The sequence below is a fragment of the Erpetoichthys calabaricus genome, chromosome 11 (genome assembly GCF_900747795.2).
Source record: "Erpetoichthys calabaricus chromosome 11, fErpCal1.3, whole genome shotgun sequence".
In the NCBI taxonomy this organism is placed as follows: domain Eukaryota; kingdom Metazoa; phylum Chordata; class Cladistia; order Polypteriformes; family Polypteridae; genus Erpetoichthys; species Erpetoichthys calabaricus.
The window spans coordinates 63,146,197-63,169,388 of NC_041404.2; the positions used below are offsets into that span (position 1 = coordinate 63,146,197).

A 23,192-nucleotide genomic window follows, 5' to 3' on the forward strand; every position below is an offset into this window, starting at 1 on the left:
CTCTAAAAGTATAACATAAGGAAATGCGAAATTTAAAATAACGTACAGATCCCGGGTCAGAACTGATGAAACACTGCATTGTCACCTGAGATCAGCATTCATGCAAAGTTTGAAGGAAATCCGTTTGGTAAAAAACTGATTGCAAAATTTGACTGAGACAAACAGAGAGGGCAAGTTGAGTAAAATCATGTAGTAGCAGTAATAATAATAAAAATGAAAACTAATAGTTAAATAAAGGGCCTGACGTTTTAGAATAACAGATCAGTCGTGACAAGAATATTAAGATCGTCGGACGCTCACTCACTCACTGTACCTAAACACAGCTCAGTAAGTTTGGGTGCCAGAGCTTTCAGTGTGATGGCCCCTTAAATGTGGAATGCTCTTCTTCTCAGCCTTCACGAGGAAAAATCGATTATTAATTTCTAACTCCTGCTAAAAACACATCTTTTCAATGCAGATTATTCATTCTCTTGTATGTAATTTGTGCTGTCTTGTTAATGTGTTTCTTGAATTGTAAAGTGTTCTTGAGTGTATGAAAGGTGCTGCATAAATAAAACATTATTATTATTATTATTATTAAGAACAGACCATTGAGCCTAACAAAGCTTGCAGATCCAATCCACCTAGATGGTCTAAAACAACCTGATGTCTCGATTTGAGGGTCCCTGAGGTCCTGCTCTTCACCATGCTACTTGGTCACGTATTCCATGAGTGTCTGGTACTTGGCGAGATGGCAAATGTCCCAACATTTGTGTAAAATCAGCCCTTAACAAGTGTTAGAAAGTCAAGTTGGTAGACCTTTAATCAGATTTAGTGTGTTGGGTTAACTGGCCAGACCCCCTGTATGGGTGGCGTGCTGTAGGTGGCAGTCGTCCTGTCCAGGCTCGGTTCCCATCTTGCATTGCAGAGACAGACAGCAGGCCTCGGCCTTTTATAACCCTGAGGAGCGGGCCGTGTTTTTTCAGCTCTGTTCACACATGTTCGTCATTGCTTTTCTTGCACATCTCTGTCCTGACCCTGCAATGCAGGAATTCTGCTGTAGTGACATGGAGTGCTTGTGGAGCCGGAAGTGACCTTCATGGTGGCAGGTGTTTGTCAGGTGAAGTCACTAACGGAGCAAATGTCCTTTTGACTTTTTCTTAGAAGGTAGAAGGATGGTTTACTTGTATGAATACAATTTAGTCAAAATGCCAGACTCCACCTTCCCCTCAAGTCTCAATGGGCACCCTGGATTGTGGCCTTCGCTAAGACAGTTTATGGATAATGGCACAGAAGAGCAGGCATGCCAGTCTAAACAGTAATCGGTGGCTGAATTCACACCCGTCCTCATTCTGCCTTTTATCAATGCAGCACTGCTGCCTGCCATAAAGCTCTTTATTACTCCGTGGAATCGAGAATTTAACTCAATTTATGGGATTTTAAAGGGTTGGGCTAAAAAAAACAAGAATAAATTGAAATGACTTAAAAAAAAAAAAAAAAAAAAATTTCCATTTTAATGGCATTGATTCTCCCTCTCTTGCTTGTTTTGTCCTCACTGTGCAGCTCTTGCCTTGCTGCAATTTTAGCTTTCCTGTCTGTTGTGCTGATAAGGAGCTGACAGTTGTGTTTTCTCCTGCTAGGAAGATGCCCAAGACTTGGACGCCTACACCTTAGCCAAGTCCTTCTATGATCTCAAGGAGTACGATCGTGCTGCCTATTTCTTGCGAGGCTGCAAAAGCCAGAAAGCTTATTTTCTTTACATGTACTCCAGATATCTGGTAAGTGAGCCTCTCCCAAACCTCTTTGATGTGCACCGGGCTTCTGCATCGCATGGTGAACACGTCACGTCACTCATTCAGGAAGGTTTAGGCCCGATTGGAAGTCATAAAATCCAGCAGAAAGGACTGAACTCCTGTCAGTGTTGCTGTCCAAGAGCCCACACACCTCTTTCTAATAATTAGTCCGCTGGCTTTTAACAATGAAACTGGAATGGCGGCTTCTTCCACACAAGTGCAAAGTGTGTGTGTTCCTGAACACAACTAAAGCTGGGGGGCCACATTGGCTGCATGCTCTTGGTACTGCCACTTTCTTCATTAGTAACCAATCATTGCTGCTAATGGAGCAGACTTCTGTTTCATTTTTTTCTTAACCAGCAGCTAAACAATTAAAGAGATGCAATGCAAGCCAACAGCTTTAGCAATGTCTGGTGTAGCAGAACTAAGAAATGTGTTTAATTAGCCGCAAGAATTGGCTTCTCATTAGAAAACTGTTTGAAGCAAAAAGGGAAACCCTCCAGGAAGTATATGTGAGACCCCCGAGTTAGCTGGTGATCTGTTGGCTTGCTTTGTTCTGACTACTGGTTGAGGAGAAGAGCATCAATTCAAGATTCTGAATCTTAAAATGCAAGTCAATTAAAATTAATAGGACATCCTTAATTTGTCTTAGCATCGGTAATTGGCTACTAATTAAGAAAGTGTCTGGAATGAAAATCGGCTGCCATTGTGCCTCCCCAGGGTCTGAGTTTGGCCTCAAGGACTCTCCTTCAAATTTGTGCTGTCCCCTCAGACTTCTCAAACCTGCACAGTGTTTAATCTCTGGAAATGCTCAGGATTAATACACTTGGGAGAGATGTCTGTCTGTCTTTCTATTATATAGTGCCTTACATTATCTGTCTGTCTGTCTCTCATATAGTTTATCATAAAGTGCCTTACATATCTATCTATCTATCTATCTATCTATCTATCTATCTATCTATCTATCTATCTATCTATCTATCTATCATATAGTGCCTTACATATCTATCTATCAATCATATAGTGCCTTACATATCTATCTATCTATCTATCTATCTATCTATCTATCTATCTATCTATCTATCTATCTATCTATCTATCATATAGTGCCTTACATATCTATCAATCATATAGTGCCTTACATATCTATCTATCTATCGATAGCCTTACATATCTATCTATCTGTGTGTGAGTATTTTTATACTGTGGAGCTCCACCCCCTGTTCACTACACTCGCCAAGCCCCAGGTTTGGCTAACTGGATATACAATTTAAAAAGGTTTTTATTTTCATGAGAATTGTTACAAATTCATTCTTTTCACTTTTATTTTAAAACTTCAGTAAAAACAATATTTGGAATTAACTTTTCTTCAAGATGGCATTGAATTTTGATTCTGTGTTTGGACTTGCATCGTGACAACACAATGTATAACTTTCCCGTGAGTGAATTTCGTTTCTTTCTCTCTAATAAATAAACCGACTTGACAACACTACTTTTCCCTGATAGCAACAGGAATTGGCCAATCCACAAGTCTCCAACTTAAACTTTAAAGCTTTACAATATCTACATACTTCTGTCATATGTCCATATATTCGATCTCTTTTTGCCGTTCCGTTATTTCACCGAGTAATAATTTCCGTTTGTTAGCGCTAATGTGATCTTTCCTATCGTTTTTTTTTTGAGACTTTTGAGTTTTAGCACATTCATAATCTCTGACCTGCTCTTTTGTGTTTCACCCCAACGTTTTTGAATTCTTTACGACATTCTACTTTGTCTTCTACTCTTTGTCTTTTATTTCTGCCCCCGATTAGACCTGTGAGGTTTTTCAATTCCTCTCGGTCCGGGCTGATTATTACTTTCCTTATTTTCAGAATTTGCACTTAGATGATGATTGTTTGTTTTTGCATTCTTTTCTCTCCAACGCCTCTTTTCAACACGCTGCTCTTTCTTCTTTGCTTAGTTGTTGACGTGTCATCTTGAACGTATAAAATTATTGTCCTGATAAACTTTATAAGAGCTGAGAGCACAGGAAGTGTGTCTGACAAAAGCATTGACACGACTGAGAGGTGAGATGACTGTGGTCTTGTTTGAAAATAGTTGCACGTAGGGCAGGACTTGAAAGAATCTAACTGGCAAAAGTCACCATCTCGCAGGACTTCCTTCCAAAAAGTCTCTTCAAAAAGTCATGCCTTGTCCCAAGATCTAAACATTCGCATCTTACGAACGATTAATCTTGAAATTGAACTTCTCAACAACATAATTTTTGCCACTATTATTGAATTGGAAATTTTGTTAAAGGAAACCTGCTCAGCTTTCCACAGCTCCTGCCCATTTCTATTCCAGAGGGAGTACTGAACAGTCTTGCAGTCTCAATAACATATAAAACCATCTCAAAGAATCTTCCCTTCAGTGGTCCTCAGGCATGGTGTGAAAAGGACCTTTCAGTTAACACCTCCGGTGAGGAGTGGAGGTCAGGCGCATACAGCAAACACTCTCACTCCATATGTGACAGACACTCTGTGTCTCATTTAAAACTGTCCAGGGTAAGATCCAGAAAGCTCCAGCATCACTGGGCTGCATGTTTTGTGAATGCACCAAATTTACATCATTTTGGACAAACATGTTTCTCAGCAGCCTTGGTGTTCCAGTCGCTCCTAACCCGTTAACAGCTGAGATTGATCGTCACGGCCGATATCACATGACGAGTGCGTAGACTTAGAGGGACGAAGCCCAGCCCACCTTTTATAACTCAGTTTTGTCGTTGTGTAGAATTTAAAATTAAAAGAAATCAAATCCTCACTCAGAGGGTCTGCCCAAAGCTTATTTTAAAACATGACAAGACTTGATTAATAAAACAGTGGAATAAGCCCCCCTATCAGGAGAAGACGTCTTTTATTTTATGTTTTCCGCCCTTCATTTTTTTGGTCAGGTTGAGTTTTGTTTTTTGTGTGTTTGTGTTTTTCTTTCTCTTTCTGAAGTTTGTTGTTTTTCTGTAAGCTCTGCCAACTCTTTCTCCTTGATTATATATTCTGTTACTTTCTTGAAATAAAACCGATTTGCACAGCCGGCGCTGAGAGGTAACCTCGGGGTCTCTCAGATGAGCCTTAGGTGTTAATTGCCTGCACTTGAAGAGTATCTGCTGAGTTCAGGTGCTCAGTTGTTGTTGTTGCTTTGTATCTTCTGATTTAAAGAGCCTTTATTTATTTTTTTTTTTGTTCTGCGTCACCGTTGTATTTTATAACTTTTTAGTGCTCATTGTCTTTCTGTTGTGTTAAAACAAACTCTCGTGTTCATCTTTACTGTTCTCTGCATCTTACAGTCTGGAGAGAAGAAGAAAGACGATGAAACTGTGGACAGCTTGGGTAGGACTCTTGTCTCTTTTTCTTCTTTTTCCCCCTTTACTTGTGAAGAGGAGGTTTTCTCCTAAGATCAAGGCACCACCCTGATTAATTAATATAAAATAAAAACAAATTCTTAGCCCTGAAGTTTGTCCCCTCAGTTCTCCAGTTTAAGAGCAGTCCCACCTGTTAGGGCTTCTGTTGGGAGACGTTAACTTCATGGCTGCTCTTCTGTAACTGGCAGGGTGAGGACAGGAGGAGTTGAGGCTTACAAGCAGCAGAGGCTGTAGGGTCATTTAGTCATGTGACTGATGTCGGAGCAGCACTTGCTGATGGTTGCCCTGATGTTTCCTTTTGTCTGTTTGTGGTGCAGGGCCGCTGGAGAAAGGACAAGTAAAGAACGAGTCTCTGCGGGAGCTCAGAGTGGAGCTGAGCAAGAAGCACAAAGCCAAGGACCTGGATGGATTTGGCCTCTACCTGTATGTTGACAATAATCCTCTTCTTTTGTAGCATTGGATATTTACTACGCTATCCTTAGGTAGCTTTATTTTACTCTTAAAATCAGCAGGATCGGTTTATGTGTTGATGGCCACACAAAACGTCCACTGTGTCTCCACTTGACACGAGTCTGGCAGCCATTAAACACGGGGAGCCACCATCCAAGATCCTAGACATGGGATTTAACGGGTCAAGTGGCAGTGGTGGTACTCAAAATAAGGAAGCAACATACTGTATGTTCTCAGAGTTGACCCGAGTGAAACTGCGTCACCCAAACCTTCTCTACAAAGACCCCAGTTGGTGCCATTAGTAGCAGGTGTGTCTAGCTGATGCCATCTCTATTATTTGTGAAGTAATTACTGTCCACATCATACAAAGTAGGTACAAGAAGCCAACGGGCCAATTTTTAGTTGATGGCATTGTGGCACACGGCTGGGGGTGGGATGCTCAGAAGGACCGGCTCCTCCAGACCACAAGGGGGCAACCGCCCTGGTTGCTTTGGGGACCACGGGTAGAGAACTTTGAAGCTCAGCCCTGTAGGGCCCGTGGTCACCACCAGGGGGTGCCCGAATGCCTTGGGAGCCCTGGACCTCAGCACTTCTGCCACACCCGGGGGTTTGGATCGGGGACACCCGGAGTACTTCTGGGTACGCAGCCGGCACTTCCGCCACACTGGGGAGTGCCAGTGGAAGATTGCCGGGAAGCACCTGGAACTCATCCGGGTGGCTATAAAAGGGGCCACCTCCCTTCATTCAAGGCTGGAGTTGGGCGAGGAGAAGGACAGAGCTTGGTGGAGGCGGCCTGAAGAGTGAGGCATTTGAGTGTGAGGCCTGGACTTTGGGGCAGTCTTGGGGGGTTTTATGTGCACTTATTGCTGTAAGTAAACGTGTGGTGGTGCTTAAACATGTCTACCTGTCTGTGTCCGGGGCTTATTCCACAGCATATTGTTCTTCTTGTTTCTTCTATGCTTTATTGTGTTTTAGATATGGCGTTGTTTTGAGGAAGCTGGATCTTTTCAAAGAAGCTCTTGATGTCTTTGTGGAAGCAACTCACTGCTTGCCTTTACACTGGGGGGCCTGGCTGGAACTGTGCAACCTCATCACCAACAAAGACATGGTAGTGGCAGTCCTGGGCAGGGCTCTGTTGTCCTAGGCACGTTAAGTGAGTTGACCGTACGCCCCTGCTTTACACGTCCATTGGTTGTTTACAGCTCAAGTCCCTGACGCTGCCCGACACGTGGGTGAAGGAGTTCTTTCTGGCTCACATGTATACGGAGCTCCAGATGATTGAAGAGGCCCTGCAGAAGTACCAGAGCCTGATTGAGGCTGGCTTCTCCAAAAGCACCTACATCATCTCTCAGATCGCTGTCGCCTACCACAATATCCGAGGTTTGTCCGATTCTAAACTCGCTGATGCTTGTCGATGTGAAATGTAAACTAGTAGGCTTTAAAACTGACTGGAGTACAGAGCAGATTAACATGGGGAGCTGAATGATTTTGTTAGTACAGGGGGTGACATCACTAAACACCTGCATTTTGAAACGAGGCCTCGTGGGATAACGTGTGGGCCAGCCAGTCTGTCAGTCAGTCAGGGAGGTGCCATCGCCATAACTTGACAAGTGGCCAGCCCGTATTAGAGGGGGAGCAGCCAGTTCAAGAGTTAAGACATTTGCTTCCAATTTTGCAGCATTTACAACTTTAATAAATCCTGAGGGAAATGCAACACAGGCCATAAACATGCAAAGGGCAAAACTCAGAGCTGTGCCCATAGAAAATGCCAAGTGCATGTGCAGTGCTCTTCTAATGCCATGGTGTCTTCATGGTAAGTATGTCTTTGCTTTAAAGGTTTCTTTCTCTCTCTACTTCTAGATATCGATAAAGCCTTGTCCATGTTTAATGAGCTCCGAAAGCAGGATCCCTACCGAATTGAAAACATGGATACTTTTTCCAACCTCCTGTATGTGCGGGTAAGATGGAACATTTTTTTTTGGGTTGTCGGAGTGAGGCGGGTTGCAGGTTTTAGAGCAGGATGGCACACTGTGGCCTTACAATTCCAGGGATCTCTAGGTTTTACATCCCACCTGTCTTCCCACTTGGGTTTCTTCCACAAAGGCTTGTTGGATTATTTGGCAGTTTTAAAGCTCACTTAGCGTGGGGGATACGGAGTGGTGCACTGTCCTGGGCCACCTCTTATGAACCACCCATTGATGCTGCCATAGACTCTGCGCCCCTCCAATCCCCAAACCGGATTAAGCTGGTTAAACAGTGGATGTGTTAAATGTTTATGGGGTGGTGACGGTGAGGCTAACGCAGCACGCTGTTCTGCTATGTCACATTCAGTAGCAGGATACTCTGAACCGAGCAGTTGTAAGTCTCATGTAGTGACATTAGGAGCCGTGGGCAGAACAGAATTAGAGCAGGGCATACTTGGGCACTGCTGGCATGCTGCATTTGGCATATTGATTTAAAATCTGACTTTGGTGGTATTTGGTAATGGACACTTGGAGTGGTGACATGCGTTTCCTGGCTAGGAGAGCTGGACAGGCCACGTCTCACGTTTCATTCACACCAGGCCGTGTCAGACCCTGAGGTTGTGGGTTCAAATCCCACCACTGGCACTGTGTGACCCCGAGCAATTCACTTGACCTGCCTGTTCTCCAATTGGTAAAGCAGAAGACGTGTCACCAGCTCTACCTCAAGTGTTGGATGTCACTTTGGATGAAGGTGTCAGCCAAGTAAATGAATGTGAGTGTGTGCCATTTGTCAGTGGAGTAATAGAAGAAACTTCTAACGTGTGAGTTAAAGGTTTGAGCCCACGTCCTGTGTATATTGTAGTGTTGATTTGCAGCTCAGAGGTATTGTTCCCAATTGGACTTACAGTGTTGAAAATAAAAACGTCAAGCACTATGCATGTAGATGTACGTATGTATGTATTTATTTATTTTAAATACACTTGAGCCCCACTTACAGTAACGTAAGTAAGTGTGATGGAGTGGCACTTTATCTGTCAGTGGTGACGCTAATCTCTCCATTCACTCTGAGGTCCTGTGCCAAGGTCAGGAGGGCTGGCACAATTCAATGCCAAACACCACCACATAACACTGAGGTAAAAAACCAGAAAGGGCAGACTAAAGGAGAGCCGCAGCGTTACGATTACAACCGAGTATAAAGAGCCTCGCCAGCTGCTCCCCCATAGCGGCCAGTGCCCTTTGTACCCGTGTCTGCACTGCTTGTGGAGCAAGGTGAATTACAAAGATTAGTGAAAAAGAAAGAAAGAAAGTGAAGAATTTCAAAAGAATCCGCATTTCCAAATGTAGTTTTCAATGTAAATATCCTCCTATCAGATGTTTCTGAATACACAATAAGAAAAGAAGAAGGTCCTGCTAAAGAAACCATTTGATGAGTCCAAAGTCGGACTTACCTACTGGGTTGGGAAGAGCGCCTGCGGGCACAGCGGTGCCACGGGGCTTTACTTGAACGCCCGACCTGAAGCATCACAAAGTGTAAACTGTGACCCCACCATGAGCAGAAGTGATGGACGGCCTCCTCGGGGACATCGAGGCCATTTATGGCACAATCAAGGAGGCCTTCCTTTACAGCAGGTCACGGCCCAGTGTGGTGGACGGTCGGGGGGTCTTCAATATTAGGGATAGCATTCTGGGAGTGGCAGCCGAGCCCTCCTCACGGTGGTCCTGAGCCACATGTCCAGTCAGTTCTTTATTGTGCTTTCCTGCCAGTGTGAGTGTCTGAATGTGCCTTTCATATTTCTGCTGCAGAGCATGAAGCCGGAGCTGAGCTACCTCGCCCATAACCTGTGTGACATTGACAAATACCGAGTGGAAACCTGCTGCGTGATCGGTAAGCTGCTCTCATTCAGATGTGTGCATGACACGCACGGACAGCTTTGAGAAATGTGCCAGTCAGTGATGGCCTTGGTGTAACGATGGGTTAACGGGCACGCGGACCGTCAGGTGTCTGTATAATGACGGGAAGGTCTCGGTTTATTGGCACCTGTCTGCGTGCTGAGCCACATGGCGTAAAGGACAGTTGTTTAGAGCACATTAGGACTTTGTAACAGACGAGGTGAGGCTCATTACCCAGAAATCCCTCTGAATATCCAGGACTCCTCAGATTCATTTTGTGATTCCCCAAACCCCCCGTTTTCTGATCTTCCTGCTCCTTGTCTCTTTTGCCATTGTGTCCCATGGGGTCCCTTTTTGCCCTCATTTTTTCTTGTCAAGCTCTCGTAGACCCCCCCGTGCTTTCTGTTCCTGGTGGGTTTCAAGTGAAGGTTTATTTTACGTTGGTATGTTGCCACATGTCCTGTGTTTTCTGGATTTGTCCCCTTTCTAGCTCTTCATAACTTATTCTTCAGAAGGGGTGCCTACCAGAGTCCATTCTGGGCATATGGGGGCAACACCCTGTGTTTGTGTACCCTTCAGACAGACAGACAGATGTTTCCCTGGTGAAAATGTGTCACAGTATCTGAACATAACAGGTGACAGGTCTGCTGAGAAGAGTGAATTTGAGGTCATGGAGGGCTGGTGAAAAGCTGCAGGCTGGATGATGATGATGATGATGATGATCGGAAGCTTTTGCCAACACACTGCCCATTCTGGGGTGGGTGAACTCTTTTAGGTGGCCTGGAGCCCTCCATCCATCACGAGAGGGGACAGACATAGTGCCATATGGAAACATAAGTGACTCTCCATGGGAGTGACGCACAGACTTGTGGGTGGTGGTTTGGTCTAACAGGGCTGGTAAAGGCAGTTTTAGTTGGTGTTCATGGTGCAAAAGGTGGGCAGTCCTGACCTGGGGAGTTAATCTGAGCTTTGGCTTGATCTTTAAAACTACCACAGAGCCTAGTGTTGGAGCAAAGGCCTCAGGCCAGGGTCTAGAAGAGAGGATTGCTTACTGTGCTTTTAGGTGGGCTGATGGGTGATGGGGCTTCAGAGCTATGAAGGTAGGCCCGCGTTGTCCTCAGAGCTGCTGATTTGTATTTGATGTTCTCTTATCAATGCCTCCTCCTGTTTAATAACAGGGTCACTTTGAGCGCTTCACACCATCACGATGACGGCGCACTCCTGTCACGTTGTGTTTGACCAGTGCACGTCTGTGTCCGCTTTAACCCTCCCTGCTGAATGAAGGTAGACGAGAGTTTTAATGACGATGATTTCTCGTCTTGTTGGACGTACTTACTATGGTGGATCGAGTCCCATAGGTTTGAGTTGATGCCTTTCCTGCTTTGGTGTCCGTATTAACAGGGAGCAGGTGTGTTGTCATCTTTGTGTCACGTTAGACCCTCCTTATTAGATTGATATTCTTCTTGGAATCCTTTTGCTTCGTCGGGGCGCACCTGCTAGTCGTCGTACCTCACATCGTCTTCATGTTGGATGGTTTGCTTCTCCAGATTGATGCTTGTGGTCTGCTTAGGCCTCAGTGCACACTTCTCCTGTTTCACTTGTAGTGGCCATCGGTGCTCTTCTAAGCTGTCTGCAGTCTTCATCATCTCTTTTCCAGTGTCTTCCTCTTACTAATGGTGGACGAGAGGTGGTCTTTTTTTTTTTTTTTTTTGAGAAATGCTCGTTTACTTCACTTTTCGTCTCGTCAGCTGCCCGCACAATATGGACATTGCAGTTTTTAGGTGTGCTTGGTTGGCGTTATTCGATGTCAAACGTGTGACTTCCTCTACATTTTCACCGCACGTCGTCCCTCTCCTCCTCCTAGTCTTACTGGTTTCACCAGGGCTAGTTCTGTGATGGGACGACTGTTTTCCAGTGGGTCTGTGCTTCTTTTTATGGTACCACACAAGTCCAGGTGGGGTTCATGCTGTCTGCTGACTCAGCCCTCTGCATCTTTCTTTTTGGAAAAATGTGCTGATTGATCAGTGGAGACCCTTCCTGGCTGAAGTTCAAGTTGGCACTTTACCCAACGTTGTCTGCTTTTTCAGGAAACTACTACAGTCTACGGTCTCAGCATGAGAAGGCAGCTTTGTATTTTCAGAGGGCGCTGAAGCTCAATCCACGTTGCTTAGGTGCCTGGACACTAATGGGCCACGAGTACATGGAGATGAAGAATACATCTGCTGCAATTCAGGCGTACAGGTAGGCCACGTCCAGCCGAGTGACTCCATCTCTGCTGCTGCACGGCTGACCCCTCGACCCCAAAGACGCTTTCTGTTGTTTCATTTTCAGACATGCAATTGAAGTCAACAAGCGCGACTACCGAGCGTGGTATGGATTGGGACAGACGTACGAGATCCTGAAGATGCCGTTTTACTGCCTTTACTATTACAGGAGGGCTCATCAGCTCAGGTGGGCTTCTGTCTTTGCTCGCGTATGATGGTGTGGTCCTGTTTATTCAGCATGGACCGTTTCTCTCCTTGCCTCCATTGTTGTAGATTTTTTTAAGTATTTCTTGAATTTCCTTCATACTTGCTGTGTTTATATTTTTATCAAACTTTGAATTTTGCTGAAGCCATTTGACAAACCTTTTTTGAAGAGAAATCCAGCGCGTAGTTGTCTGCAGAGTTTTGGACATTTGAGAGCTTACTTATGTATACTGTACATCCATTCTGCCATTTTAAGAGCCTGCGTAATTCATCTTGTGGGGTCGTAGGGCTGAGCCAACACATGGCACACACAACCTTTAGGGAGTGCAACACAAACTGCAGGCCGCATACGGAGAGTGACTGGGCAGCCAGGAGCTCCGGTATGAGGCACAGGGTGCTAAGCACTACACCGCCAGGCTGCTGTCCTCTTGGTCCCCAAGTCTAACCAGTTTGTGTATTGGATGTAGTGGGACATTGTGGAGTCTGAATGGCCGTGTTTCATATTATTACTGATCTAATGGGAGTGTAGAGGCACCCCTCTTCATTTCCAGTGTACCTGATCGGCTTGCTTCATTTCGGCTGATGCAGATAACTGGAGCTGCACTGGTTTTGCATGTTAACCAGTCTGTAGCTGCAATAGACTAAACTGGGCCAAACCCCTGAAGTCTTTCAGGTACGAGAAGCAGTTAACGGGGGCAGACATCCCACCGGCCATCACAAAACCCAAGTGTTAGTCAGCGATGCTCACATCTAAAGGCTTACTGCTTGAACCAGTGATGCTGGTTAGGGATGTCGGGCCGAATGAAAGATTTACATTTACGCTATTTTATCCAAGGTGACATTTATGATACAGTTGGTTCCATTTCTTTTGGTTAGCCAATTGGAGCGCAGGCAGGTCACATGACTTGCTTGTGCTCACACAGTAGCGGGATTTGAACCCCTGACCTCAGAGCCTGAAGTCCAAAGCCTTAACCTTCACAGCACACTGCTTACAGATTAAAGGAGAGCTAACCGAGTACCTGGCTGTCCTGGCAGAGTCGGTGGTCCTCTTCCTCTGCCCCCTTGACAGCTCTTGAGATGACTTGGTCATCCTCTGCACGTTACGTTAACGCAGAGGCATCAGACAGACACCTGGACTTTCACGTAGAGTGGCTGTGCTCTGTGACAGCAGTGACTGTAAAGGCAAGGACGGTGGGACATTCAGAGAGCCCCCTGGGTACAGATGTGTGGGCAGCGGATTGAGGGCCTTTGTGAACAACGGCGTGAAGGGAATGGGGACCCAAGAACAGGACCAGTAGTGAATGGGGGCTCCGGGACAGATTGAGACCTTACATCACGATTCATAAAAGCCCCCTCAGATAGACCCCTCTCCTTCACAAAGGGGTATTGTAAGACTGTTGTGTTTCCTTCCCTCTTTGTCTGCAGGCCCAATGACTCTCGCATGCTGGTGGCCCTGGGCGAATGCTATGAGAAGCTGAACCAGCTGGCGGAGGCCAAAAAGGTGCGTTTGAGGTTCACGTTTTGAATGTTCTTGTTTGTCCAGATAGTTTGACTCTGTGCCCAGTGCCCGTCTGTTGCAGTGAATGGCTTCAGATCTTTATACAAAAATGTTTACTCTGACAACACCAATTCTAAGTTAGCGTTTCATATTTTTTTAAATTATAAACTCCTCTCAAACCCGTAGTGTCCTTGTGAAAAGGTAATTGTCCTTTTAGTTCCTTCCTCAAATGGCTGAGCAGACCTCCTTGACCCTTTGTCTCCCACATGTTGAGCGTCAAGTCCTCACCACAGGCTTTCTACAAGACCAGCAGGCCCCGATCAAAGGAATTGCCAGAGAGGACAAGAGAAGTTAAAAGTTCTTCATCAAGAAAAGGTGACAAAGCCACGTCTAAGGCACCACAGTGAGAGCCAACACTACACTTGGAGAGCGTTTGGGACTGGCCGGCCTGCTGAAATGACCGCCAGGACATGACGACGGCTCACTCAAGAACGTACAGAAGATCGCAGAACAGCATCTGAAGGACTACAGGAGTCTCGATCCTCCGCTAAGGTCTGTGTTCCAGTCTGGGGAGAAATGGGATCCAAGGGAAAGGAGCAAGTGTGCCATCCAGGAGGACCACCAGTGCTAAGAAACACCTGGGTGACCCCCAGCCTTTTGAAATAAAGACAAACAAGTCAAAATTCAAACCCTGCGTTAAGACAATAAGAATGTCAGACCTGCAATAAAACATGGAGGTGGAGATGCTATGAAGACCCCCCCATGATTGAAGGAGCCAGGAATCATCCACATGACCAGAATATTCTTACAGAGAAGCATCAGTCGTCTGTCCGTGACGTGAAGCTGAAGCGTCTCTTGGGTGGAAGAGCCCAACTACAGCAGCACGTCTAGAGTGGAGTCGCTGAGATGTTTTCGAGTGGCCTGGTCAAAGTCCTGACTTGAAGCCAACAGACATGGTGAGTGTGGACCTGAAGGAGAAGCTGATGCTCGCCAACCTGCCGACATGTCTGAATTCACGCGGTTCTGCCAAGACGGACGAGCAGGTGGTGTGGACAACTCTGAGTAAGCGTAGAGTCCTGATTTGGGAGCCCCTCTGGTTCCCTGTCTCCAGTATCTCACTTTTATCTGGAGGTCTGCAGCCATTCATTGTGTCAAATATGCAAAACAGAGGGGTTTAGGGAGGGGGCAAATTCTTTTTCACAGCACTGTGTACTGTACCTGTTGTAGTGCAGGTAGGGTCTCCAGCACCTTGATGAAGACCCCCTCTGGTTTGGCCTGACGACGTACCTGACTGTAAAGTGGTGACCCCCCCTGCCTAAGCTGTCCTGTCACACGTGTCCACGTTTAGCGCATGGAGTCTCTGAGGTGTGCGCCGTTAGATAATCTCATGCTGAGGCAGTGCCACCTCAAATCAGCAGCGTTCTGGAGGTACCTTTGAGGGGACAAAGTAAACTCGGTGTCGCCCCAGAGGTGGCATGTTGGGCTATGAATGAGGTGAGAGGGCAGCTTTATGTCACATGGGAAGCTCGTCTGAACCGTTTTGGTGAGAGGGGGCTGTTTGGCCCACCAAGCACACCAGTCCCATTCTCTAAAGTATCATCTTGTCCAAGCTGTCACCTGTGTCCCTGTGCTCTGGTCGAAGGTGTCATTTTAGAGGGACGGCTGGGATCCGTTGGATGGCCTCATTTACTTTGAACACCTCTGTCGTGTTACCACGTGATGTCCCTCTGCTTAAATCGAAAAGCTCGGCTCCTTCAGTGTCTCGAGTCCTGGCCCGGCCTGCTCGCCCTCCTCTGGTGGCGCCATTTTGTCTTTGCTGTGCTAGAGTGAGCAACACTACACCAGTGTGTGTTGAAACTTGAGTGTAACCCCCTCGACTTGTCCATCAAGGCGCTATATAACCCGACGCCCTCTTAGCCACCTTAACGGCGTTTGCCCACTGTCTGGATGGCAGACACTGACCTGTCCACCACGGCTCCTGAGTTAGGTGTGGCACACCTTCCATTGTGTATTCGGTCTGTTTGTTTACATCAAGTGTCATCGGTGGGCTGATTCTCCGGTGGTCCCTCTGCCCTCCTGCCTGGTTTAGTGTCGTCCTCCGACTCGACTGGCCTGCTGCTGATGCTCTTGGTCCGCTCATTTGTGTTTGAATTAAACTCACCCCGGACTCGATGCTCCTTTCCCATAAGCCTTTGCACCTGGACGTCTCCCTACTTTCACCTTGACCCACCCCACCCCCTACGCCTAGTCTTGGCATGTGATGCCCACTCTTTTTCTTGGTTCCTCCTTTTGTTTATTTTACCCATAATGCATGTAGTGCTTACTGGCCTACGGTGACTTGGATCTGCCCGGTCGCCTCTTTTATTGTTTTGACGCATTTCCCATCTGCCCCATGGCATGTAAAGGTGGCCAATCAAATCAAAGTGTCCTTGGCGCTGGTTAAAGGTGGGCACATTCTCGGGTGTGTGTGTGTGTCATTTATCTGTAAAGATCTGAGCGAGGACCTGTTGACGAGCGTCTCTGTGTGTTTGTTTCCACTGCAGTGCTACTGGAGGGCGTACTCCGTGGGTGACGTGGAGAGGATGGCCCTGGTGAAGCTGGCCAAGTGAGTCCTGTGATGACGCTCTGGTGACGTGTAAAGCAGCGTTTGAGACGCCTGTCCTCTCCTCACCTCTCCTCCTGTTTGTTTTCAAGGCTCCACGAGCAGCTGAACGAGTCTGACCAGGCCACTCAGTGCTACATCATCTACATCCAGGACGTGTTCTCCTGCGGGGTGAGTGAGTGAGCGCCCTGTCACGTGTCACCGAGCCGCGCCCTTGTCCTGACTCACGCCATGTCTGTCTGTCTGCTCTCGTAGGAGATTCTGGAGCACCTGGAGCTGAGCACAGCTTTCCGCTACCTGGGCCAGTACTACTTCAAGAGCAAGCGCTACAACGAGGCCTTCATTTGTGCGCAGAGGTGCTGCGACTACAACGATGTGAGTACCGGACCACCACTGGGGGCTTTACTGGGGGTCACACGGCCGGCCTGGTCACACTTCACTTGACCTTTACCTTCTCAGCGTTCGTTTCCCTTTTCGTTTCGTGTTGAATGTCGTGAGGCGCCGAGGTCAGAGTGCAAACTCCAAAGGACGACTCTTCTGGAATCTTCTAGAGCGGCGCTTCCCAAACTCGGTCCTGGGGACCCCCTGTGGCTGCAGGTGTTTGTTCCTGATGAGTGACGGAGCTCATCTGATTAGCAGCAGCCTGTCTGCACACGTATCGAGCGTTTAGGAGACCATCGGCGATGTCTCTGCTATCGATTTCAATGCTTCGCTCTCTCTTGTGGGTTTGTTTCTATTGTGTCCTCTCTCTGTGCAGTTTCCCCATCGTTGTGTCTTATTAATGACAATTAAATACGAGCAGACAGACGACACGGAATCACGAAAGGAGCCGCTGATTAGAAAACGATTAGGATCACGATGGAGAAATTGTTAATCAACGAGGTCTGTGTGTTTTAAGTGCTCGGACATCTGAATATGTCGATAAACGGTGAGTTTAACGGGACTGACGCCGTCTGCTCGCTATAACCGGGAAATGCGAATTTGACAAAAACAAACGGACTCGGCCTGTTAAAGTGATCGAGATTATTAAAAACAAATCTCCACTTCACACGTCAAGTACAAAGCGCCGTTTGGTTTAAACTTTGGGATCTGCAGACAGTCGCGCAGCTCACCTCTCAATGCGGCCGTCACTCCCTTTGGTAGGATGCCACCAGTCCACTGCAGGCGTTTCCAGCATCAAATAGCGTCGCCAAATCCAATCTGCCAGCCGCGTCTTCCTCCTCGTCATCTTCATCGCCGTCTTCTTTTTGAAGTGTTTCTGATTTCATCTTCAGTAGGAATTCTGGTAGTAAGCAGCTCCATGTGTCGATACTTTAATAATTTTAATATTAATCCTGAAGCGATTCTGTGTGCCAGCAGGCGTCACGTTGGTCCAGTGGCCGGCGGAGAAGAAATTTACAAAAGTCCAGGATGTGGTCAAGCGTTGTTAGTAATAACTGAGAAAATGTACAAGTGAAGAGCTGGTGTGTCTTTAAAAAAGAATTCTAACTGAGAAGTCATTAAAACTGTCCATCTGTCTGTCCTCTTCCACTTATCCGAGGTCGGGTCGCGGGGGCAGCAGCTTGAGCAGAGATGTCCAGACTTCCCTCTCCCCGGCCACTTCGTCTAGCTTCTCCCAAGGTGTTCCCAGGCCAGCCAGGAGACATAGTCCATCCAGCGTGTCCTGAGTCTTCCCCGGGGCCTCTTGCTAGTTGGACGTACCAGAGAGGCGTCCAGGAGCCACCTCATCTGACTCAGCGGCTCTACTCTGAGCTTCTCACCCTATCTTTAAGGGAGAGCCCAGACACCCTGCGGAGGAAACTCATTTCAGCCGCTTGTATTCGCGATCTCGTTCTTTCAGTCACTACCCATAGCTCATGACCATAGGTGAGGGTAGGAACATAGATCGACCGGTAAATTGAGAGCTTCGCCTTGCGGCTCAGCTCCTTTTTCACCACGACAGACCGATGCAGAGCCCTCATCACTGTGGATGCCGCACCGATCCGCCTGTCGATCTCACGCTCCATTCTTCCCTCACTCGTGAACAAGACCCTGAGATACTTGAACTCCTCCACTTGGGGCAGGATCTCGCTACCAACCCTGAGAGGGCACTCCACCCTTCTCCGGCTGAGGACCATGGTCTCGGATTTGGAGGTGCTGATTCTCATCCCAGCCGCTTCACACTCGGCTGCGAACCGATCCAGAGAGAGATGAAGATCACGGCCTGATGAAGCAAACAGGACAACATCATCTGCAAAAAGCAGTGACCCAATCCTGAGCCCACCAAACCGGACCCCCTCAACGCCCTGGCTGTGCCTAGAAATTCTGTCCATAAAAGTTACGAACAGAATCGGTGACAAAGGGCAGCCCTGGCGGAGTCCAACTCTCACTGGAAACGGGTTCGACTTACTGCCGGCAATGCGGACCAAGCTGTGGCACCGATCGTATAGGGACCGAACAGCCCTTATCAGGGGGGCCGGTACCCCATACTCTCGGAGTACCCCCCACAGGACTCCCCGAGGGACACGGTCGAATGCCTTTTCCAAGTCGTTCTCCATGGCCTCCCCAAACTCCTCCCACTCCCGAGTTTTTGCCTCAGCAACCACCGAAGCCGCATTCCGCTTGGCCTGCCGGTACCTATCAGCTGCCTCCAGGGTCCCACAGGACAAAAGGGTCCTGTAGGACTCCTTCTTCAGCTTGACGGCATCCTTCACCGCCGGTGTCCACCAACGGGTTAGGGGATTGCCGCCACGACAGGCACCCACCACCTTACGGCCACAGCTCCGGTCAGCTGCCTCAACAATAGAGGCACGGAACATGGCCCATTCGGACTCAATGTCCCCCACCTCCCTCGGGATGTGGTCGAAGTTCTGCCGGAGGTGGGAGTTGAAGCTACTTCTGACAGGGGGCTCTGCCAGACGTTCCCAGCAGACCCTCACAACACGTTTGGGCCTACCAGGCCTGACCGGCATCCTACCCCACCATCGAAGCCAACTCACCACCAGGTGGTGACCAGTTGACAGCTCCGCCCCTCTCTTCACCCGAGTGTCCAAGACGACACGACCACAAAGTCGATCATTGAACTGAGGCCTAGGGTGTCCTGGTGCCAAGTGCACATATGAACACCCCTGTGCTTGAACATGGTGTTCGTTATGGACAATCGGTGACGGGCACAGAAGTCCAATAACAAAACACCGCTCGGGTTCAGATCGGGGGGGGGGGCATTCCTCCCAATCACGCCCTTCCAGGTCTCACTGTCATTGAAGTCTCCCAGCAGTACGAGGGGAGTCCCCAGAAGGTATGCCCTCCAGCATGCCCTCCAGGGACTCCATAAAGGGGTGGGTACTCCAGACTGGTGTTCAGCGCATACGCACAAACAACAGTCAGGACCCGAAGGCGGAGGGAGGCTACCCTCTCGTCTACCGGGGTAAGCCCCAATGAACAGGCTCTAAGTCGGGGGGCAATAAGTATGCCCACACCCGCTCGGCGCCTCTCACTGGGGGCAACTCTAGAGTGGTACAGAGTCCAGCCCTTCACAAGGAGACCACGCTGTGCGTCGAGGTGAGCCCAACTGTATCTCGCTGGAACCTCTGGACCTCGCGCACCAGCTCAGGCTCAGAGAGGTGACATCCACGTCCCAAGAGCCACCTTCTGTAGCCGAGGATCGAACCGTCAAGGTCCCCGCCTTCACCCACCACCCGACCTCCTTGGCCCCTCCCATAGGTGGTGAGCCCATTGGCATTGTTAAAACCGAGTGACTGTATTGTTTATATATAAAAAAACAAAAGACCACCTTAATGCCATTGAACTGCTTGGTCCATCCAGACAGACAGATGTGAAAGGCGCTATAAGACACAGACGGATGGACAGACCGATTTTTTTTTTTTTTGACCAGACGTAGTTTTCCGATTCCTGTCCTGTTCCCAAAACACAGAACTTGGGAGCTAACAGTTGACTTAATGTGCCCGGGGGTCCCCAGGACGAGTTTGAGGAGCGCCACTCTAGAGAGCTTCGTGCCTCCGTGTCCAAGGGCAGAGCACACACCGAATATCAAAACCAGAGAATCGGTGAACAGCTCCGGGCAGAGCGGGTCAGTCCACCTCCACGACGGGCACAGGAGAAAGGCGAGGAAGATGAGCAGCAGGCCACTGACCCCCTTAGCGACTTGGCTACGGCAGGAGAGGCCCGTCATGTCACCAACACGCAGCCCGATGTCACCATCAGGGCGGTGGACGCGACTTTCTTTGCACACTTTTTTCTTTTTGTTGAATGCCAGTGGCTGATCCTGACGAGCAACGTGTGCCTTGTGGACCGCAGTGACCCCCAAAGCAAACCCCTGTGCCCTCCGGTGCCTCCCTGTTCGTACATTGGCACAACTCTCTGTGGTGCCAGCGCAGCGTCGTTCACACACTTTCAGCTTTAATGGCGCTGTGTAGCTCTTCTCTTTTGTTCGAGTTAATGTGCTGCGCGTGGTTAGGGCCGATAAACGTGGATGTGCTGGTGGCATCGTCGCACAAACCGGAATTCATTACTCATTGACAAAATGGCCAAAGCGGCGAGCGATAGAACAAAACTGAAACGCACGTCTGAGTGGTCCGCCAGTCGCCTCACGTTCATCTTCTTCACTGGGCTGCAGCACCCGCCACTCATTAGGGGCTCCTCCACGTTGTGTGTGACATGGTGGCACATGTCCGTCACAGCCTCACTCCTGACCCCTAATCGAGGTTTTACTGCACCTTGGCGTCAGGCTTGCCAACTTCCACGATTCCTCCGACACCAACATCGATCGTCACCGCAGTCTGAACAGAACATCTTGCCTGCCTGGCACCTCAGTGAGCCTTTACGTGCCACGTCATTGTCCCTGTCACTCGAATCGAGCCACCGTTCCGCTTCAGCTGTCTTTGCCACTTTCTGTTGGAGGCTCTGCCCCCTCATGAATATTGATGAGTTACCGCAATGGGACAGGAAGCCTTTCTTTAGGTCACCACCATGCAGTGGTCATCTGTGACGTTCCAGAATATTCTCCTTTAAGAGCCACTTTGGGGGGGCTAAAGGCCAATGCCAGGGCCAGGCTGCCTGGTGCTGCCACCACTGGGCACTTTCTCTCTTTCTTTGTGGCTTGTTCTGGTGACAATATGGGTCACACATTCCCAGCTGACCGCGTCTCTTTTTGTCTTCCTCAGGCCCGCGAGGAGGGGAAGGCGCTGCTGCGCCAAATCTCCCAGGTGCGTGGCGAGGCTGACCCGGCGTCCACCGACCTGTCACTGCCCTTCCTCTACGGACCCTTGTCGGCCACCAACACGCCCGTGCGCAGGATGTCCCCCCTCAATTTGTCTTCCGTTACACCCTGAGGAGCGCCAGGTCGTCATGTTTCCTTTTCAGAACCCACTGGCAGGCACTTTGTTGTTGTGCTAGTTGGTGCCAGTCCTTGCCAAGCGGCGCTGAGACACTAAGGTGGGCTCTCGCTTTGTTTGTCTCCTCCTGCATCAATTAGATGAGCACAGCCATGTGGCAGCTTGGCCTTGGCTTGGACATTTTATTGGGGACACGCGGAGGGCCTGACGGCGATAGCTGGGACCTCGTCGACCGCAGTGTGCCGCTGCCTGCCAACGCTGACTTGGCCAGCAGAGCTTGGTGGCACAGCCGCTGTTTGAGAGTGTAATAAAAATCCTCATCACTGAAGTCTGCGGGGGTCTTCATTTGTCATTTTACCAACGGCCATGATGGCCTGACCTCTGTGTGCCCGTCAGCAGTGTCACTCCAGCTTGAAAGACAGAGTGCCAGTCGGGTTGCAGGTGACCCCCATCTTCAGTGGACCTCAGGACACAACAGCTGGCAACGATGGGGGGGGAACAGCAATGGCTGGTCCGTCAACATCTGAAAAGGAGGTGAAGTCGGCGCTGCCAGGGAATGACGGGTTTAAATAAGGAGGTGGGGGAGCAGTGGGCGAGACCCCCCGAGTTTACTGGTCATGTGGGGGGTACTGGTGAAGGGAAAAGAAACAACCAATCGGAGGGGAGAACATTCCAGTCTGGCCAATCACAGCAGCAGTCCATGGGGTCAGTGAGCCCCTCCACTGGGGACAACTTTGGGATCCTGCAGATGTGGGCATCTGTGAACTGCCTGTTGAAAATGATACCCAGCTCTTTATTGGGGGGGGGCTTCATGGCAGGAACCATAAGGGTACACCACCCAAAAAATACCCTTTAATCCTCCACTAACCAACTTTGTTCAGCTCACGCTCTTATGGAGGACTTGCAGTGCCCCCCACCGATCACCCTGTTGACGTTTACGGTGCCCACCTCTCTTTTAAGCCACTGCCTGTGGGATGATGTGCCATCTGTTGGAATGACAGGGAAGGCACCTGCACAGCCACTTGTCCTTTTATTATGGCGGGTGGGCTGTGACCCGGTGGGCTTCTCTGGTGGTCAACGCTGAACAAACAAAATGAAAACCTCCATTGAGGCGAGTCCCACAATGCACCTGGTGGAGCTCCTCTGATGGCCAGCGGCTGGGCTGTGCCCTAGCAGGTTGTGCCAGTGGGTTCTTCAGCACCATCTGCTCACTCTGAACCCCTGAGTGGACCCCCTGAGATCTGCATGGCCCACCACTTGTTCTTTTCCTTATTCTGCCCTGTGGCTGTGATGTGCCAAGGTGACCAATGAGTGAGTTGAACTGGTTTTTGTTGGTGGGGGGGTGTTGTGTCACAGGGGATGCACAAACCAGTGTGTTTCTTTATGGTGGTCCTAAGCCCAGATAAATGGGGAGGGTTACGTCAGGAATGAAGAAGGTCAGAGGATAGTGGATTCGTCCAAAATGATGGACATGGCTGTGAAGAAGAGGGAGGAACACAAGGTGACGTACAAGAGTGGATGAAGATGACATCCTATGAAGAAGAGTCCATCTGAAGGAGATTGAAGACTGCAAAGTGGTGGCAGAGGAAAGTGTAGTTAGCATAGGATGGTGGTCTGTAGGATGACCTTGGAGATCAAGAAGAGGAGAGTGAGGGCAGAGCCAAGGATCAAATGGTGGAAATTGACAAAGGAAGACTGCAAGTTTGAGTTTAGGGAGAAGGTGAGACTGGCACTGGGTGGCAGTGAAGAGTCAGCAGACGTAGTAAGGGTGACAGCAAGAAGGGTGCTTGGTATGACGTCTGGAAAGAGGAAGGAGGAAAA

General features: G+C 48.7%; 1 protein-coding gene across 1 annotated transcript in view; it reads left to right on the forward strand.

Moving 5' to 3' along the window:
- Positions 1-21,699, forward strand: part of cdc23 (CDC23 (cell division cycle 23, yeast, homolog)) — a 37,223-nt gene extending 15,524 nt beyond the window's left edge. The window contains exons 3-16 of the mRNA XM_028813193.2: positions 1,620-1,757; positions 5,092-5,134; positions 5,484-5,589; positions 6,592-6,724; positions 6,819-6,996; positions 7,477-7,574; positions 9,384-9,465; positions 11,558-11,711; positions 11,802-11,921; positions 13,364-13,439; positions 15,980-16,041; positions 16,131-16,209; positions 16,294-16,413; positions 21,201-21,699. Coding sequence (XP_028669026.1) covers positions 1,620-1,757; positions 5,092-5,134; positions 5,484-5,589; positions 6,592-6,724; positions 6,819-6,996; positions 7,477-7,574; positions 9,384-9,465; positions 11,558-11,711; positions 11,802-11,921; positions 13,364-13,439; positions 15,980-16,041; positions 16,131-16,209; positions 16,294-16,413; positions 21,201-21,368 — 1,557 coding nt within the window. The 3' untranslated portion in view covers positions 21,369-21,699. The remainder of the gene's footprint in view (positions 1-1,619; positions 1,758-5,091; positions 5,135-5,483; positions 5,590-6,591; positions 6,725-6,818; positions 6,997-7,476; positions 7,575-9,383; positions 9,466-11,557; positions 11,712-11,801; positions 11,922-13,363; positions 13,440-15,979; positions 16,042-16,130; positions 16,210-16,293; positions 16,414-21,200) is intronic.
- The last annotated feature ends 1,493 nt before the right edge of the window (positions 21,700-23,192 follow it).